Raw genomic sequence first — 20463 nt, 5'->3', positions numbered from 1 at the left:
AAAGCTTATCGTGATTTCCATTCTTTTGTATTCAGTGCTTTAGTTTATAAAGCTGAGTATCCCATGTTCTTTCATAATAATCAATCTTCCAAGAACTTGGAATATCCAGCAGTCATACAATTTCAGAACTTGGAATATCCAGCAGTCATTGTGCACCCTTCGTTCAAATTAAAACCTTTGCGCCATCTTTTGTTTTGGTTAGTATTTGCTGTTGGTGAGAATCAAGAATTCAGATACGTCATTGAATTTCCAACATTCCTAATGAACACTATTGATAAAGCCACCAGACTTGCCCTTGAGTTTAAGTGTAGTTTGAATTTAGTTTATTGTCACGTGTGACAATACACGAGGTACAGTGAAAAGCTTTTGTTGTATGCTAACCAATCAGTGGAAAGATGCTAAACAGTGATTACAATTGAGCCATTCACAGTGTACAAATACATGATAAAGGGAATAACGGGAATAATGTTTAGTGCAAGATCTAGTAAAGTCCGAACAAAGATATTTCGAGGGTCTCCAATGAGGTAGATAATAGTTCAGAACTGCTCTCTGGTTGTTGGTAGGATGGTTCAGTTGCCTGATAACAGCTGGGCAGAAATTGTCCCTGAATCTGGACGTGTGTGTTTTCACACTTCTATACCTCTTGCCTGATGGGCAAGAGGTATTGAAGTCTCTGCTCGTTCAAGCTCTTCAGCCTCGATCCTTGTCTCTGCTCGTTCAAGCCCTTCAACCTCGTGCAAGCAGACACCTCCAAAAAGTTACGCAGTCCAAAGCGCCCCTCCAGAAGATCGACTACGATCCTCGTACGGTTCACTCTTTATAGGGTGATTTCACGAAAGGTCACTGGAGCGTAGATCCGCACCCACGTGACCGAAAATCTCAACTGGAGTACATGCTATACATCCGGTACATGTTAGTGAATGGGAAAACACGCACTTTCCCACCCGTTAAAAACATTGAAAACGGCAGGTTTTTGAGCTGCAATTTACTGTGCCAGTCGCGTTTTGCTCGCTGAATTTCATCAAAAGTAAGTCAATAATGCCTTACTTTTGATGAAATTTAGCGAGCAAACGTGATAATTCCCGATATTTTGGATCTTTAAATCTCCACGGCAAATGTCTGCTAAGCACTTCCGCTGTTTTTCCACCTTCAGTTCCCTCTTGTAATTACCTTACTTTCTATCTTTTTTTTTGCCTGAAAATTTAGGTCGCTGTGCTTTCACGGTCACCCCGACTAGCACATAAAATTTCAGCTCAAATATCGGCCGTTTTCCATGTTTTTAACGGGTGTGAAAGTGCGTGTTTCCCCATTCACTAACATGTACCGGAAGTGACATATGTCCTCCAGTTAAATTTTTCGGTCACGTGAGGGGGGATCTACGCTCATTTGACCTTTGGTGAAATCACCCTATAGGTCATTGGACCCTGTGGCGTGAAACTAGATGGGGATGGCAGCCCCTACAAACCAATCACAAATATCGATTACATTATATTGTTATTGACAGTTTCTTAACCCAATTACAAAGTACCCCATTACAATGTTTCTACAGAAGCTTCTGGAAGGAAGTCAATTTACTAAAGTAATGCAACATTTTCCCAGGTTGTATAAACAATTCAAACAATGTTTCACACTTCAGCCAATCATCAAACAGCAGTACAAACGGCCTGCAACATTATTAACAGTATTTACAACCCCTCCTTATCTGGCCAATCCTGACCATGCATTTGCAATACCTCTGAGCTCCTCTGCAAAAGTCCTTATACATTTTAACAAAGGAAGGGACATCTGGACCTCACCTCATCCTGAATATTCATCTAGGGCCCAGACTTTGTGGCGCCAGCTCACAGCTTGCAACTTTTCACAGAAAGAGGCCAAGCAGTCCTTGCAAATGCAAAGATCCTCCATTTTATTATACCTCTAATTCGGCCAATATTAACAGTATCTTGTACTTTCTTGGGTGACAAGTCTAAACATTGGTGAATTTAATAACATAGCTTCTTGCCAATCTCCACTGTAAACTCAAATATCCTAAACTAAAAAGCACTAAATAGCCGCTTGTGTGCAGCAATTAAAATTAACAGCTTTCAATTCATAATTTATCTCAATTTTGATGATTGAATTAGTCCAGTGAACTTTGAGAAATGCTTTATGTCCTGAATCAATTCGATTTGACTGCTGACATAATTTAATTCGACTACTCCCTTGAGCAGATGGTTTTGCTGGTTAGATTGATTTTCAGCCATTGATGCTTAAGTAGGTCTTATATTTTCACACGTGCACTGCCAAACACAGAAACCAGAGGTGCAACATTTGCTGAGTGATAATTGAGCCACATCTGTCACAGTGCTCAGGACAGTGGAATCCACATGGAGTTAATTCTAGCTGAGATTCCCCAAACTTCAAGATAGAAAATTGGCATACAGTTTGTGCTTACCAGCTTTTCAAGGGTGATTCTAGTCTGTGGTTTAGATGCAAAAGAGAAGGCATTTTCCTTTCATGGTTTAAATCATTAGTAAGTGCTTTTGGGTAGCTCATTATTTTTTTAATTTGATTTTTTTTTTTAATATTTCATATTTGGGAATTTTAAAATGTCTTTATCACCCATTTCAAAATAAATTAATTTTATAAGGGTTAAATCATGAAATGGATAATTATATTTTAAGAGGAGGATATGGGTGGAATAGTAGGGGACTGGTTTCTTTCTGTGATGGGAAGAACTGAGAACATTATTGGTCAATGCTTCCTAAGCCGACTGATTTTTAAAAGATACTAGACTAAGTACAGCTCCTCCAACGGTGTGCATTGGGGAGCTGATGAAGCTGTTTTTTAAATAAGGCCCTCCCCCTGACGTCACTGGAAGGTGGTGGAATATTCATTCACTGTACCATTGGTGTGGGGGGGGGGTTGTTGCACTCGGCAGCTTGAGAGCCCATTGTGATTGGTGCACTGTGGTGGCATTGTGACATCATCAGTGGAAAGTCCTGGGAAAAGTCTATGTGCGAGAACCGTTTTTTGCCATTTTTTAAAACTTGAATCGTCAATTAGTTTAATTTAGAGATACAGCGCGGAAACAGGCCCTTCGGCCCACTGGGTCCGGGCCGACCAGCGATCCACGCACATTAACAACATCCTACGAGGGACAATATTTACATTTACCAAGCCAATTAAACTACAAACCTGTACGTCTTTGGAGTGTGGGAGGAAACCGAAGGTCTCGGAGAAAAAACCCACGCAGATCACGGGGAGAACGTGCAAACTCCGTACAGACAGCACCCGTAGTTGGGGTTGAACCCAGGTCTCCGGTGCTGCATTAGTTGTAAGGCAGCAACTCTACTGCTGCGCCACCATGTCCGCCCATCTTGTGAAATATAGGATGAAATCTTAAGTGAACCTGATTACTGCATGGAGGGGAAAAATGTGAGTCAGAATATGTAAAAATGTAAGCGCTATCGCCTAGCGTTTCGGATGAAGACACACACACACACCACACACACACACACACACACACACACACACACACACACACACACACACACACACACACACACACACACACACACACACACACACACACACACAAGGTACTAGACCAAGTGGGACCAGTTGGGTCCCATCCCCTCAACGCGCGGTTGCGGGGGGAGGGGCGGCCTGTAGCGTAAGACACATACTAAACCCTCACACACACACACTAACCACCCCCACCCCCCCACACACACACATACTAACCACCACCATTGATATTATATTAATATTATTTATTCACTTCTTTTACCCCCATCCCCTGCCCTATCCACTCACATATAGTCCCCAACTCGCAGGTGCGGCTAGTGAGGTGGGGGGTAGAGAGAGAGGGACACCGAGGCTCAGAGAGGGGCACAGAGAGGGAGGGACATTTGAGGCACACAGAGCGACACAGGGAGGGACAGACTGGGACACAGTCGCATATAGAGGGGCCCAGAGAGGGACACAGAGGTACAGAGAGGGAAGGGGAGCAAGAGGGAGAGGGGTGAGTTTGAGGGGTTGGGGGGGGCGCATCGTCACAGGGGAGGGCTGGTTCCCGAACCGAATAATCCCTCGCTTCCGGCTGCAAAATGCACCCGTCTCCTACCCGTTGCCCCCACGTGAGGCAGAGAGGGGTGCAGAGAGGGGGGTTAGAGTTTGGGGGAGGGGGGGTTGCGTGTCGTCAGAAGGGAGGGCTGGTTCCCGAACCTCGCTCCAAACTGCAGACTCCGCTCTATGATCTTTGGCAGGCAAGGCCCAATTGCATGCCCAATCCATGTCTTCGAAAGGTAGTTAGTAAGGCACTTGTAAGGAAATATATTTCTAGGAATGAGTTGCAAAAACAGGCTGACAAGATTGGTTTACCAGAATTTGAAATGACTCAATAGGCAGGTGGTGGCCTCCCCCTTTGCTGTCACAATTGTACCTTTAAAATGTTTCAATTGGTTTATTCATCAATATCAATTTTTATCATTTTAGTGTGGACTCATTCAGCATCATATTTTGCATTGCTAGCATGGGCTTAGGATCATTTATTATGTCTGTGATGTGTGTCTTAACATAATAGGAAAAGGGTGTGTAACTGAAAAACAACACAGCCTGTTACTTGTTCCTCTCAGTAGGTTGCAGGGACATTTGGGAAGAATCCGCTCTCCAGTTTTTTAATTGCGAGATTTTCTTTATTGTCACTGCTGAATCTTCAAATTTCCTCATGGAAATGGTGTCTGGGAAAGAAATGATTGAAAAAAGAGTATTATACCTTTGTTACGGGTGTTTTAGTTCAAAAATAAAAAGAGATTGTACGGAGTAGAGCTCGTATTATTAAAAGTACGATTCATTGTTAAGGTTTTTCTTGAGGTTGGGTTTATATTTTTCTTGCATAGAAATTTTTGTATCCTTTTGTACATTTTTTTTCAGTTATAGTTTCAAAAATGTTTCACTTTTTTGTAAATACCCTCCCATTTGTTCCACCTGCTGCTATGTGCACATTTATATGCAAGAATTCTGTTTGATCAGCAAAGACCTGGAACCATGCGTTGTTCATTATCTCAAGTGTGAGCAAAATGAAACTGACATTTTCAATGTCCTACAGAACAATAAGCCTGTGGCCACCTCTGATGCAAAACTAATAGAGCATCTTTTTGTTGCAGATGGCCAGTAGCTAGCAAGGCGTGACCATGACCATGATGGCTCAGTTTACCACAACCATGAATGGTAAGCAGCTTACACTTTACTTTGCTTGATAGTATGATTTGAAATGGATGGAGATACTTACTCTATGGATTTCCTGTGAAATTCAATGCAAAGATTAATATTAAAATCAGCTATCTTAAATGTGACCCCGAAAATATTGGAACAACTCGCTAATATACTAAATTAAGTTTCACAAAAGATGGCTTGTCTTTTTACATCGCAACATTATTCAAACGAGTTTTTGAGTTCTTTATTTGCCCTCGGGGGATCACACGATTCTGTAACTTTATTTATGAATTTGCAGTCTGCACCTAGATTCATTAAAGGAAGGTGTTATTCTCCTCCCGTCTTCCCTGGTTGATTTATTTTTGTCTTGCTGCCTGGCCACAATCTGCAATCACCCAGGTTGAAGACTGAACAGTCATTATCTTGCTGCCTTGCATTAAACTTTGTGGCAGGTTGTAAGCATAACATGTAGTGACTCACAGTCCGACGAAATGCCTCATTGCCAGAACTTACCAACAAGCACCAAGCTCTGGCTTGGCTGGCGGTGAGGGGAGCCCTCCCAGTCAGCTCCTTCCTGTACCGTCGGAACCTCACTACCAGAGCCTGCTGCCCTCTGCACGGCTGCTTTGGAGAGGAGAAGGTTGCCCACCTCTTTGCAGAGTGTGGATTTGCAAAGCGAGTGGACAGGTTTGCAAGGGTCCAAGACACGATTTATTCCGAAGAGCTCTGTCACAGAGGACTCTGTGATTTACGGATTGTTCCCAGGGATGCATTTGGCGACTGACATTGAGTGCTGCTGGAGGGTCATCAACTTGGTGAAAGACGCTCTTTGGTCTGCCCGAGCTTTGTTGACCTCCCAGCGGAGCAAGATGCCCATCCGGGAATGTTGCCGACTGGCCCGCTGCAGACTGCAGGAGTACGTGCTGAGGGACGCACTGAAGCTTGGTGCAGCCAACGCCAAGGCTCGGCGGGAGAGGACCACAGACGAAGGTTCTTCTGCTGCTGGACATGAGGGGCAGGGTGTGATGGAGACGCTCTTCAAAATAAGGGAAGGGATTCCACACCAGTGGGCCACATGAGTGGCAAGGATGGGGGGAAAAAATTGTGTCATTTGTCTAAACAGTATTGAATGTTTGTATAGCCTCCGAGAATGTCGGATGAGTTTTTTGCACGGTTCCTGTATTGTATATATTTATTACTTGAATAAAGTCTATTTTGAAATTTTTAAAAAAAACAAGAGAACTTAAAAAGTATTTTGGTGATAAAGCAGCTTGGCTTGACTGGAGTGGTCTAAAATTGGGTCTGTTATGAAACCACAGGATAGGATCATGGATTGTAAACCATCACAAAAACAAACATAAGCTAGGTACAAGTTTTTGCTGGTGGCTAATTCTGAGGGAAAAGTTCAGCATGCCCTCCCAAATGATGGTGTCAAAGGCTTCAGTGTAGTTGGGGGAAAAATCTAATTTCATTGGAGTTGTTGCATGGTGAATGTTATATCCACCATTCCTTAAACGGAACAGAATCTACTGGTGATTGTGAAACACCCTGAAAATGATGTTCAGTCTGGTATACAGCAGCAAAATCCTTCTTTAGTTATTGTAGTAGGATTTGCCTCATTTCTTGACGATGTTCATGACTTGTGACTGAAGTTCCTCATTACCAGGTTCCAGTACTTCTGCAGGAATACCATCTGCCCCTGAAGCCTTGTTTTCATCAATTATGAAATCTTTGATCACCTTTATTACACCCCAGAACGGCCTTTGTTTTCTGAACAAAAGAATTTTTGAGGACCAAGATCTCAAATCCAAATTAAGGTGAAACATGAACAAGGCTTTAGTATTGGTGTGGTTTTATTATTATCACCTGCATTGAAATACAGTGGAAAGTTTTATTTGTGTGCAATCCTGACAAATTCTACCATACATAAATAAGCCAAGGTAGAAACATTGAACATAGGTGCAGGAGTAGGCCTATTCGGACATTCAAGCTAGCACCACCATTCAATATGATCAAGGCTAATCATCTAAATTCAGTACCCCATTCCTGCTTTTTCAGTACCCCATCCCCATATCCCTTGATTCCTTTAGCCCTAAGAGCTAAATCTAACTCTCACTTGAAAACATCCAGTGAATTGGCCACTGCCCTCTGTGGAAGAGAATTCCACAGATTCACAACTCTCTGGGTAAAAACGTTTTTCCTCATCTCGGTCCTAAATGGCCGACCCCTTATTCTTAAACTGTGACCCCTGGTTCTGGACTCAGCAACAACATTGGGAACATTTTTCCTGATTCTGATCTTTAAGAATTTTATATGTTTCTATAAGACCCCTCTCATCCTTCTGAATTCCAGTGCAAGGGAGAACTTGGAATAAGAAAAGTACAGAATATAGTGTCACAGGGACAGATAATGAGCAGATTAAGAAAAAAGTGCAAGGGGCATAACAAGGTGAGGGATCAAAAAGTTTGTTTGAGAGTCTGATAACGGTGGGAAAGAATCTGGTAGCACATGGTTTCAAGACTTTGTTTCTTCTGTCCATCAGGAGACGGGAGAAAAAAAATACTAGGGTGTGAGTGGTCTTTGATTATGTTGGCTACTTGCTGAGGAAACATGAAGCATGGACAATGGTTTGTGATTTAAGCAGAGTCAACTATTAGGTATGGTGGGGGAGGAGACTGCTTTGTGTAATGGACTGGGCTGCAATCACAATTCTCTGCAGTTTCTTGTAGTCTTGGGAGTGGCTGTTTCCAAACCAAGCTGTCATGCATTGGGATATAATGCTTTTTATTCACTAGTATGGGTAAATTGTATCCTCCTGCATGCTTGGACTTCCTATTACAGGCAGCCCAAAGCATTGGTGAGATACCAGAATGTTGTCCACTGGCAAGATAAGCAAACCCAACATTTGTTTCTTGCCCCAGGCAAACTCCTCAGCACTAAACTCCCCAATACTTTTACCAGTTTAGAACAAGGGAGTAAACAGCTATAGGTCTCATGAATTCTTATTCTGGCAGGTTAGTACCCGATCAGATGATTTACCATACACAAAGTTCAAAGCAACCTTCAAGGTGGAATTTCCCATGTGCTTTCTTGCGTGGAGAGAAGCAAGTGGGCTGCTGAAGTTAAGAGACAATATTTGAGACCACGTGAAGGAGAGCTATGATTGGAGATTTGATTTGAGATTTGTTGTGCAGAAAGAGTTTGTAGATGTTGGTCATGGAGAGAATATCTTGAATGCTCTTGAGCCATTGTTATTTTTGGTCGTTTCATCTTCTGTCCATGGAACTGCAGATGCTAGGTTACAAAAAAAATAGTGCTGGAGTAACTCAGCAGGGGATGCTTTAGGTCGGGACCCTTTTCAGACTCAAAGAATCTCTTCAGAATGAAGTTGTTATTTGGTTATGTAAAATGTTCGGAATTTGATATTTGAATAATAAGAGCAGGAGTCACCGTGACTTTGTGTTTCATAGAATACAAGCGTCCTTAAATATTTTGGAGAATGGAGTAATTGTCAGAGGTAACACAAGCGTAGTTAATTGTTTTGGTGACAGGTGGCAGGGCATTTTTGGGGAAGTGGAATAGGTGGAAATTGCAATTGCATGGAGATGGAAGCTAAACCCAGGACAAATAGAACGTGACCTAAGACAATAGTTGAGGAGATGCTCGCGGTTATAACAAGGATATGTGGTTTCTGGTAGATGCCATAATGAATGGTTTCATTCTTCCCAGTTTCACATGAAAGAATTTGACAAATGGTTGTAAATTTTAGCATCACAAAGCTAGTGAGGAGATAGAATCATATTGCTGTTCAATCCTCAAATTCTTAACTGAGCCTCAAAAAGATAAAGTATTCACAACATTGTGGTAAGTGTAGATTCACCCATAAGAACTTATAATAAAAAAGAACAGAAATGTGTGGAGTTTGTACATTCTCCAACGTGGGAGTTCTCTCACATTCCAAAGACATGCAGGTTTGTAGATTAATTGGCTTCTGTAAATTGCCCCTCATGTATAGGATATAGAGCTAGTGTATGGGTGATCATTTGTCGGTGTGTGCCAAAGGGCCTGTTCCACACTTTATCTTTAAACTAATCTGAACTAAACTAAATAATCTAAATTAGGAAAGTTAGAAATAATTATATTTTAGTGGTGCCAATCACTTCCAATTTGGATGCAGTTTTAAAGTATACATTTAAATAAGTTTATACTGTGGCTGTTACATCATCAAGATGCTCCAAACCAGTTCACAGGTAGTGAATATCTCATACTGTTTTATTATTAAAAAACAACAGTGCTAATTTGTATCCATGAAATTCAACAAACAGCAAAGAACAACAATTTATATAATGACTTTAACATATTATAATAAGATGCTTCATAGAAACCTGATTGATTTGCACTCCGATGTCAGGCCCACAAGGGCATATTGGAATAGATATTATGGATCGGGTAGGTAGCCCAGTGATTAAGTCAAAGGACTGCCAGCCAGAGGTTTTAGGTAGGGTTCAAGAACCTGACAGTTGTAGGAAAATAACTGTACTGAACCTGGTGGTGTGACACTTAAGTCTTGCATACTTGCTGCCCGATAAAGTGAGAAGAGGGCATGGATGGTGGAGTTCCCAATAGGAGATTGGGCTTGGAGCGGATAGCTGTTTTGATGGTAGGGAGAGCTATCGCTGTGATGGACTGGGCTGAATCCACGGCTCTCTGCAGCCTCTTGCATTCCTTTCCATTGGAATTGCCATACCAGCCTCCTCTACCTAACAACTTCTCCTTCGACGCCTCCAACTTCCTCCACGTAGCTATGGGCGCTCGCATGGGCCCCAGCTATGCCTGCCTCTTTGTAGGGTACGTCGAACAATCACTGTTCCAGGCGTACACTAGCCTTATCCCCGAATTCTACCTCCGCTGCATTGACGAATGCATCTGTGTTACCTCCTGCACCCATGCAGAACTCACTGACTTCATCAACTTCATGGCTAATTTCCATCCTGCACACAAATTCACTTGGACCATCTCTAACATCTCCCCACCGTTTCTAGATCTCACCGTCTCCATCACAGGAGACAGACTATTGACTGACATCTATTACAAACCCACCGACAAGCTATCTAGACTACACTTCATCCCACACTGCTTCCTGTAAAGACTCTATTCCCCTACTCCCAATTCCTCCGTCTACGCCGCATCTGCGCCCAGGATGAGGTTTTCCATACCAGGTCATCGGAGATGTCCTCATTCTTTAGGGAACGGGGGTTCCCCTCTTCCATTATAGATAAGGCTCTCATTAGGGTCTCCTCGACATTCTGCAGCTCCTTTCTTGCTCCCCCTCCTCCCATTCGCAACAAGGACAGAATTCCCCTTTTCCTCATCTTCCACCCCATCAGCTGTCGCATACAGCATATAATCCTCCAACATTTTCGCCACCTCCAACGGGATCCCACAACTGGCCACATATTCCCATTTCCACTTCTTTTTGCCTTCCGCAGAGACCGTTTCCTCTGCGACTCCGGTCAACTTGTCCCTTCCCACCCAAACCACCCCCTCCCCAGGCACTTTTCCCTGCAACTGCAGGAGATGCAACACCTGTCCCTTTACCTCCCACCTCGACTCCATCCAAGGACCCCCAGAGCCTGTTCAGGTGAGGCACTTGCACCTCCTCCAACCTCATCTATTATATTCGCTGTTCCAGCTGTCAACTCCTGTACATCGGTGAGACCAAGCGCAGGCTCGGTGATCGTTTCGCTGAACGCCTCCGCTCAGTCTGCCTTAATCTACCTGATCTCCCGGTTGCTCAGCACTTTAACTCCCCCTCCCATTCCCAATCTGACATTTCTGGCCTGGGCATCTTCCAATGTCAGAGTGAGGCCCAGTGCAAATTGGAGGAATAGCACCTCATATTTCGCTTAGGTAGCTTGCACCCCAGCGGTATGAACATTGACTTCTCTAATTCAAATAGCCCTTGCTTTCCCTCTCTCTCCATCCCCTCCCCCTTCCCAGTTCTCCCACCAGTCTTACTGTCTCCGACTATATTCTATCTCTGTCCCGCTCACTACCCTGACAGCAGTCTGAAGAAGGATCTTGACCTGAAATGCCACCCATTCTTTCTATCCAGAGATGCTACCTGTCCAGCTGAGTTACTCCAGCATTTTGGGTCTACCTTGGTGCAGTCAGGATCGTTTCCACAGTTCATCTTATGTTAGCCAGGTCACTGAAGACATTTTTAAAAACAGCAAGATTTTACTTCCGTATGAGAATAAAATGGTGCTCTTATTTCATGCCCTGTTTGAAAAATGTGACCTTCAACAGTGGCTTCATTCGAGTGGTGGTCTACATTATGTGCACAAGCTTCTGGAATGTGACATGAACCCAAGATATTCTAACATGACATTAAATACTGACACTATTCTAATGTTGACATCTAACAAATAATAAAGAACTGCTTAACTTGCAAAATTTAGGAACAAAATTGAATGGATGTGAGTTTGAACGAGCTTTCTGCAGTATTGTATTTATAGTTAATGATTCTAGAATTTTTTCACAAAAATGTGTATGCATCCTGGTTACAAATAAAAATTCAATTATTGTTTACCATTAACAACAACGCTAATTGGGGTGGGAGATTGCAACCTTCACGTGGTCCGCCCTGTTTCAACGAATGCAATCAACCTGGCGTGCGCAATCAAATAAGGTCAAATAGAACAAGTTGTCCTGCAACTTTAGGCTGTGCACGCCATACGCAAGAAGATGAACAACGCTAATTGAAGAAGGGTCTCAACCTGAAACATCACCATTCCTTCTATCCTGAGATGCTGCCTGTCCCGATGAATTACTCCAGCATTTGTGTCTGTCTAATGCTAATTTAATGTTTATTAGGAACCTTCCAATTTGATCCACCCGATGTCTGATGCTAAGTTATTTTGAGCGAAGGTCTTGTTAAAATTTAAAACTATTCCCACATGATCCTTAAAATTTACAAACAATATATTATGCCTTTACAAATATGGGTTGTGCTGACAGGTTGGATTTTGAGTTAGATTTTATCACAAGAATTCAGACAGGATTTCACAAATATATTACTGTTGCTGAGTAACAGCTTGTGGTAATGTGTACTTACTGTCCATTACAAAATTAAAGTACACTGCTTTGAACAAGATTATCTCACTGATAAAAAGAAACTATCAGTGAAAGATATTTGAAAGAATCCATCCTTTGTAATCAATTGGCACTTTGCTCAAGGTTTTGGGTGGGTCAACACATTTCAAGGTGACCCTTTGAATGTGCTGATTGTTATGCAAACTAAAGTTCTGTTAATGCTTCCTTAAATCGTATTGTTTTTCAGTAAATAATGTAATGTCAAAACACTGAGGGTGTAAGGGGCACCTTGGAACTGAAGAGTTTCTACAAATGAAATAACCAAGAAATTATTATTTAATTTCACTGAATCCACACCGACCATTGATCACCCGTTCAGACTAGTTTTTGTTGTCCCATTTTAGCATCCACTCCCTACACACTCGAGGCAATTTACAGAGGCCAATTCACCTACAAACCCGCACATCTTTAGGATGTGGGAGGAAACCAGAACACCAAACGAAACCCAACAAAATAAAGAAACGGGTATGGTAAAGATGGTGGCTGAATTTTCCTTAAACCTGCTGCCAATCATTTTCACACTATGAGCTGCTGGCCAAGATATCCCAGACTGGAGGGCAGGCAGGAATAAGGAGAACCAGAGCTCAACCTTCCTGATAGCCTAAGATAGACACAAAAAGCTGGAGTAACAGCGGGGTCAGACAGCATCTCTGGTGAGAAGGAATGGGTGACGTTTTGGGTTGAGACCCTTCTTCAGGCTTGCCCAGTCTGTCATGTCCAGGATATGGAGCTTTTGCATTTTTCAGCTTGAAATTGTGCAATCTGGTGCATACTGTAGCGAGTCTTTTAACTCGCACTTGAATGCAACATTTATGCTTTAAATTGGATTAGCTATGAATAAGGTTAGGCTAAATTACATTTGTATTACATTCCACAGTAGATCCAGGCTCTGATCAATAGGTGCAGCACATGAATGACATTAATATATTCATGTATGGAATCAGATAATAATCAAGCACTTGGCCCATGTTGATCAACCTGGGTCTCACTGCACACCTGGTACTACTGACCCTGACTCCAGTTGCATACCTTCTCTCATTCCTGACCCCGAGTCCAGCCTTACACATGGCCCCCCTATTCTACCATGATCATAGCTGCTTATCTGCTTAGGTTCTCTGTGCTGAACACTCCCATTGTCCCAGCTTTGACTGCACACCTAGTACTATTCCAGACCTTGACTCTGGATGCACACTTGGCCTTGCTCCTAGCCCCTCTGCTCTGACAATATATCTGGCCCACACATAAAGCCCCATATCTGCCCCCTGGACTTAAACTATTACGTTCAAGTCCACAGGTGCTTATCTAATGCAGTAATCTTTTATGGGGCACTTCACGGACCAAAATTTGCTACATCCATTGGCTTCCTTGTTATCTAACATGCTAGTTACTTTGTCAAAGAAGTTGTCAATTGGTTGAACACAATTTCTCATCCATAAAATTACACTCACTCAGCTGTATGTATTGTATTACCATTTCCTTCATTTTCCTAACAAACTGACCTGAAGTCATTTTCACCCCCAATATTTTCAGTATTTTGCTGTTTTCCTCTTAGCTGGAACTTTTCCAAAAGGCAAAGTCCAATAACAATATATATTTAAGCAATAATATTCTATTTAATGTGATCTTGAGAGTAGATAATATTTTCTGTGATACTCATAACACAACAATGATAAAAAGATCTTTGTTTTGATTGTACCTTCCAACATGCATACATTATTATATTACAGTTAATATGGACCAAGGGCAAATTTTTGTTCCAATTTTTGCTCCCCATTCCCAATTACTTTTACATTGAAGTAATTGAAATCCAAATGAAGATTAAATGGCATCAGAAAAATAAAACCTCAGGAATGGATGATATTTATTATGTGGTTAGTTGGAGTCGGTATCAGCACAATGACTATATCAAACTGAAGCTTCAGATGTCCTGGTTCAAGCTAAAACTAAAGACAAATAAACTCCTCACACATTCCCCTGCAAGTATCTCTGTCGCTCCTTTATAATATGCCCCTTCTTTGAGCAAGCTCTTAAACATCGCATATGAATCAGTTTCCATCTGATTACACTCCTTGAGGATGTGTTCAATTAATAAAACAACGAGATTGGGTACATTTCTATTCAACCTGTCAAAGGAATTGTGGGGGGGAGGTTAGAAATAGTCAGTAAGGTAAACAAACATAATAGTTGAGTGGCAAATGACAATAGTGCTACATCATCCGAGGACGTACACTCCATTGAGTATAAATGGGGATCCTGTGGATAGGGTGAACTGTTTTAAATATCTGGGAGTCCACATCTCTGAGGATATGACATGGTCATCACACGCCTCAGCACTGGTGAGTAAGGCAAGGCAGCGCCTTTACCACCTCAGGCAATTGAGGAAATTCAGAGTGTCTCCGAGGATCCTCCAGTGCTTCTACACAGCGGCGGTGGAAAGCATCTTGTCCGGGAACATTACCATCTGGTTCGGGAATTGCTCTGCCAAGGACAAGAAGGCTCTGCAGAGAGTAGTGCGTTCGGCCGAACGCACTATGGCAACTTCACTCACCCCCCTGCAGGAACTATACAACAGGAGGTGCAACTCCAGAGCAAACAAAATCATGAGAGACCTCTTCCACCCCTGCAACGGACTGTTCCAGCCGCTACGGTCAGGCAAACGCCTCCGTTGCCATGCAGTGAGAACGGAGAGGTTGAGAAGGAGTTTCTTCCCAGAGGCAATTCGGACTGTAAACGCCTTTCTCACCAGGGACTAACTGTACAGAACGTTTTTCCTTCTATTATTTATTATGTAAAATAATATGTGTGTTATGATTGTGTTTATAATTTGTTTGGTTGTTTTGTTGTTCAGCGAGCATTGCCACTTTCATTTCACTGCACATCTCGTATGTGTATGTGACAAATAAACTTGACTTGACTTGACTTCCCAATATTTAACTGAAGGAGAGAATGGGTTATCAGGACTGTATGTTGTGACAGACAGCCTGACAACGTACATGTCATTTTAATATTACACTTATCCCATTACCATATAACCATATAACAATTACAGCACGGAAACAGGCCATCTCGACCCTTCTAGTCCGTGCCGAACACATAATCTCCCCTAGTCCCATATACCTGCGCTCAGACCATAACCCTCATTCCCTTCCCATCCATATAACTATCCAATTTATTTTTAAATGATAAAAACGAACCTGCCTCCACCACCTTCACTGGAAGCTCATTCCACACAGCTACCACTCTGAGTAAAGAAGTTCCCCCTCATGTTACCCCTAAACTTCAGTCCCTTAATTCTCAAGTCATGTCCCCTTGTTTTAATCTTCCCTACTCTCAGTGGGAAAAGCTTTTCCACGTCAACTCTGGATATTCCAGATTAATAAATTAAGGCTTTATCAACTCAGGCTAATTACAGATCAATAACATTAGCCAACTCTGAAGCACTGAGTATTGGGATCCGGACATCACGGACAACTGGCCTCAGTTTCCCGCTCAGGTCTGGCAGTGCACTCCGTCTGAACACCTCTCTCCTGCCGATCGCTAGCCTTGCTCATGTCAGCCGCTTCCCGCAAATCCTTAAATTCTGACTGCCGCCGGGAGCAGGACATGGTCTAGCCGTGCTGGGTTACGTTGTATTATGGCATTCACTGCCGGTCCGTGTCTTTCAATGTAAATTTGCATGGGGACATGCTTTGCAGGTGTGTGGCGGTTGTCGGTCAAGTGAGAAGAATGCTGCTGTCTTGTCAACAGACGCGCACACAAGCAGTTGGTATTAGTTTTGAAATACTTGTTGATCACAGAATTTCTCACGACAGGGTGTGTGAAATTCTGTTATCAGCGTGAGAGCGTGAGAATTGCGCGAAATATGTGAGTCTCATGCTCAATGCGTGAGAGTTGGCAGCCCTGGCTTAGGTTTAAACAGTTCCTTTCTAAACCCCTCCTGATAGCCTGGCTTTCCCCCGACAGTTCTGGACTCAAGTGGCTCCTGGCTGAAGCCATATAGTAGCAGATATCCACAGCTTAACTATTGCGAGGGTAGCTCTGGCCAAGTTGATCTGGCTGAGTCTTATGAGACTGTGGTCTGATCTTTCATGGTTTATTGTAACTTTTACTGCTGCAGGATATGTTAATTTCCAGATTGGCTGATAGAGCTAGTCACCAAGTTGTTACTTCCTTTTCCACCACTGTGCGATAGCGATTGCTATTGTCTTTATTTGGAGAGAAATTTTACTTTGAATTTCTAGTGGTCTGCCTTACTCCACTGCTGTTTAATGTGAATAGATTGATTTTTGTTTTGTCCTCACCTTCTATTTGAGACCACCTTAATAAATGAAATATTACAGTATCAGTTGATAGTTGCTCTGTTCTTTGTCTTTTGGAAGACCAAACACAACCAGTAGTTTATAAATGTATACAGCATCCAGCTTCGTTGTTGGGTTGTTATTTGGTCATCTGAGTCTCTTAGTAGCAAACAGTTTAGTAATCTCAGCAAAAGGTGATAGCTCTGAAGTCAATGAAGATGGCATCAAAATTATTTCTGTTTTAAATCAAAAGCAGTTCATCTCATATTATGATAAAGTAATGATTGGAGCTTGCTGGGAAATACCAGCAGTTATGTGTTAAACTACTGTCATTTGTATGTGCCACCAAGATCAGGATCCCTTTGGAGTGAGATTAGGTGACCATCAGAGAACATTGGCTAGCAAGTTCAAAATGCCAACATTCACTATGTTTAAATCTAATTGTGGCATCCAGAATGGTGCTTGAATTAGAGGGTTTGAGTTACAGGCAGAGGTTGGATAAGCATGGATTGTTTTCTCTGGAAAGTCAGAGGCTGAGGGGAGAGTTGATAGATGTATGAGATTATAAATTATGAGATGCATAGAAAGGTAGATAGTTAGAACATTTTTCCCCAGGGTGGAATTATCCAATACTAGAGGGCATAGCTATGAGGTGAAAGGGAAATGTGCAGGGCATTTTTTTTACACAGGGTGGTTGGGGCTTGGAATGCATTGCCTGGTGAGGTGGTGGGGCTGATAAGATGGTGGCATTTAAGAAGCTTTTTGATAGGCACATGGAAGTGCAGGGAATTGAGTGATATTGATCATGTGCAAGCAGATGAGATTTGTGCAGCTATGTATCATGTTCAACACAAAGGTACATAAAAATGCTGGAGAAACACAGTGGGTGCAGCAGCATCTATGGCGCGAAGGAGATAGGCAATGTTTCGGGCTGAAAACCCTTCTTCAGAAGTTCTCCTCCCTCCGGTCTACTCCACTGTGAAATCTCCTCAAGGTATGCCTACTTTGAAGAAGTTTTCCTCCTCCCTCCTTAAATCCTTCGCTCCATAGATGCTGCTGCACCCGCTGAGTTTCTCCAGCATTTTTGTGTACCTTCGATTTTCCAGCATCTGCAGTTCCTTCTTAAACACTTTGTCTACTCCACTGTGAAATCTCAAGGTATGCCTACTTTGAAGAAGTTCCAGAGGTGCTGCTGCACCCCACCTGCTGAGTTTCTCCAGCATTTTTGTGTACCTTTGATTTTCCAGCATCTGCAGTTCCTTCTTAAATAACATGTTCAACACAAACTTTGTTCCGTGTATCTCACATTTAAACTTGCTGGGATTTATTTAAAGTTCCAGTGCTGTACTGTTCTATATTAGCACTGTGTATATACAGAACCTTGCTGTACTTGATTCAAGGCTTAACAGGAGGTAGTGGATCTGCAAAACGAAAACGCTTAATTGAAATGTATTCCAGTGGCAAACATAGGCCACTCTAAATTCTTGAGCAATAGTTAAATCAGTGAGTCCTGTGCTCCAAACATCATATGGCTATTAAAACTAGTTTTAAAATAACTGCTTCGAATGTGAACCGTCATTCATAGAATGCTATTTAAATAGAATTGTTCATTTTTCTTTTTGATGGATCTGCTTCCAGTTATTTTTTTAGAAAGATAAATAGTATTGCAATGGACATTATTATTGGCAAGTTTATAACTTGCACTTTGTGCACTCAATGCCAATAATCCCCTGGTATTTTCTTTCCAGTTCTTAGAAGTCACAGCTATTGCATCCAAGACCAGTGATTTGCTCCGGAGTTTGGAAAGTGTCACTGAATTGGCGGGTTGGAGCTGCATCTAAAATTGATTGTTCACATAGACATCTTTCAAAGGAACTCATGAAATACAATATCCTAGCTTCACAACTGCAAAATGCTACTGAGTCAAAGTGCAAAGAATATTGTTGTGCTGTTATTTTAAAATTGAAATATCAGAAGTGATTTCATGTTTATCAAGATCTTGATTGTCAGGGGTGGGGGGAATGGGGTGGCCTAGCAGTGTGGTGTAGCATGCACCGGTCGATCAAGAACATTTGTCTTAAATATTTAGTGTAAGGCTCACAGGTTTCACGGTGAATAAAATTTGATGTCTGAGCATTGTAATCTGTTGGATTAGATATGTGAGATGAATGCAGGAGTTGAAATACCATCATCTTGCAAATTTTGAACAGTAAACATTTTAGAAATGATTGGAAAAATTATGGCCATATACATAAATTTTATTTCCAAGTGAACACAGGTGACGTTGTCTCCCCATGCCTTACACGACAAAGATTATAACATGTTTTAAACAGTGAGAATAGTTTTCAATAAGGACCCAGTGAGATTGAGACTGAGAAATCCCTGCAACTTCAAATAAGTGAGATACATGGAACAAATGTTCTGTAATCCAACATCAAATAATTTTAAATTGGAATTCATATTTGGTGACTAGAAGCCCATATTTGCAATAAAGCTACAGCAGCCACTGCTGACCTTGAAGTAGGTTGCCTACAATCTCTGGTGTGGATTTCACCTTTCCTAGGCGTGGGATATCATTCGATATGCAGCAGCAGTAATGCCCTCAAGCTTGAAGAGCAATCAATGCATTCAAAACCAAAACACAATATTGGAGACTTCATTGTTTGCATTCATTTTTTTAAAAAAGAAATCATAAAACGAATGTAGCTAGAAAACACTGTAATTCATAATTAATTTGCCTTTACAGTGTCTACTGATAATTTGTCTACAAAAAATGGATTTGTCCATGTAAATTGTTTGCATGAATTATCATAACTTTTTGATTAATCCAACCAATTTGCATAGAATGTTATGGAAACTATATTCTCATGATTTAATATTATGTCTTGGGAACAAAGGATTAGTCCAGAAAGAAAAATGTCCAATAAATAAGCTGATAAAGACAAAAATGCTTGAATACAAGGGATTTTTTTGTCATATTGATTTTGCCATTCATCTTCCTTGTCTAAAGATGTCCAAAATCTCAAAGATTTTAATTGTCAGTTAGATTATTTCAAACATCTCTGTAAATCAAGTGCATTTAATTGTCATATAAAAGGAACCCCAATCACTATGAAATTCTTCTAGACAAAATGCTTGATTTTTTTGTCAGATTGATTTTGCCATTCATCTTTCCTTGTCAGCGTAAATTCTATTTGGTCTGTAAATGTAATACTCAAAGATAATGAATAAACCAAAAAAAGAAAGCTAGAAAAAATGTCCAATAAATAAGCTGATAAAGACAAAAAGTGCTTGAATAATAGCAAGGGATTTTTTTTGATTGAAACATAAAGCACAAGGCATTGATTTGTGCCATTGGCATCTTCCCTTGTCCATGGCAGGCAGATTGGGGTACCCCAAGGCTCAGTACTGGGACCCCAGCTATTTATTTCAAAATTGAAGGCAATATCTCCAAGTTTGCACACTAAGCTTTGTTAGCTGTGAGGAGGATCATATGCAAGGTGACTTGGATAGGCTGAAAATGGAACGATAATGAAAATGTGAGGTTATCCATTTTGGTGGCAAAAACAGGAAAGCAGACTATTATCTAAATGGTGGCCGATTGGGAAAGGGGGAGATGCAGCGAGACCTGGGTGTCAGGGTACACCAGACATTGAAGGTAGTGCAGGTGCAGCAGGCAGTAAAGAAAACGAATGGTATGTTAGCTTTCATTGCAAAAGGATTTGAGTATAGGAGCAGGGAGGTTCTACTGCAGTTGTACAGGGTTTTGGTGAGACCACACCTGGAGTATTGCGTACAAAATCAAGGACAA

At 41.7% G+C, this 20463-nt stretch overlaps 1 protein-coding gene across 9 annotated transcripts in view; it reads left to right on the top strand.

Annotated features, from left to right (window-relative positions):
* Window positions 1-20463, top strand: part of LOC129697234 (intersectin-2-like) — a 160445-nt gene that overhangs the window by 21832 nt on the left and 118150 nt on the right. For all 9 annotated transcript variants that reach the window (XR_008723475.1, XM_055635583.1, XM_055635580.1 and 6 more), the window contains one exon: window positions 5151-5214. Coding sequence is in view for 8 of the 9 variants with exons in the window: in XM_055635583.1 (XP_055491558.1) it covers window positions 5178-5214 (37 nt within the window). In the remaining variant the exon portion in view is untranslated. The remainder of the gene's footprint in view (window positions 1-5150; window positions 5215-20463) is intronic.

Source organism: Leucoraja erinacea, chromosome 5, assembly GCF_028641065.1.
Source record: "Leucoraja erinacea ecotype New England chromosome 5, Leri_hhj_1, whole genome shotgun sequence".
Lineage (NCBI taxonomy): Eukaryota > Metazoa > Chordata > Chondrichthyes > Rajiformes > Rajidae > Leucoraja > Leucoraja erinaceus.
This window is presented reverse-complemented; position numbering and strand designations above follow the sequence as displayed.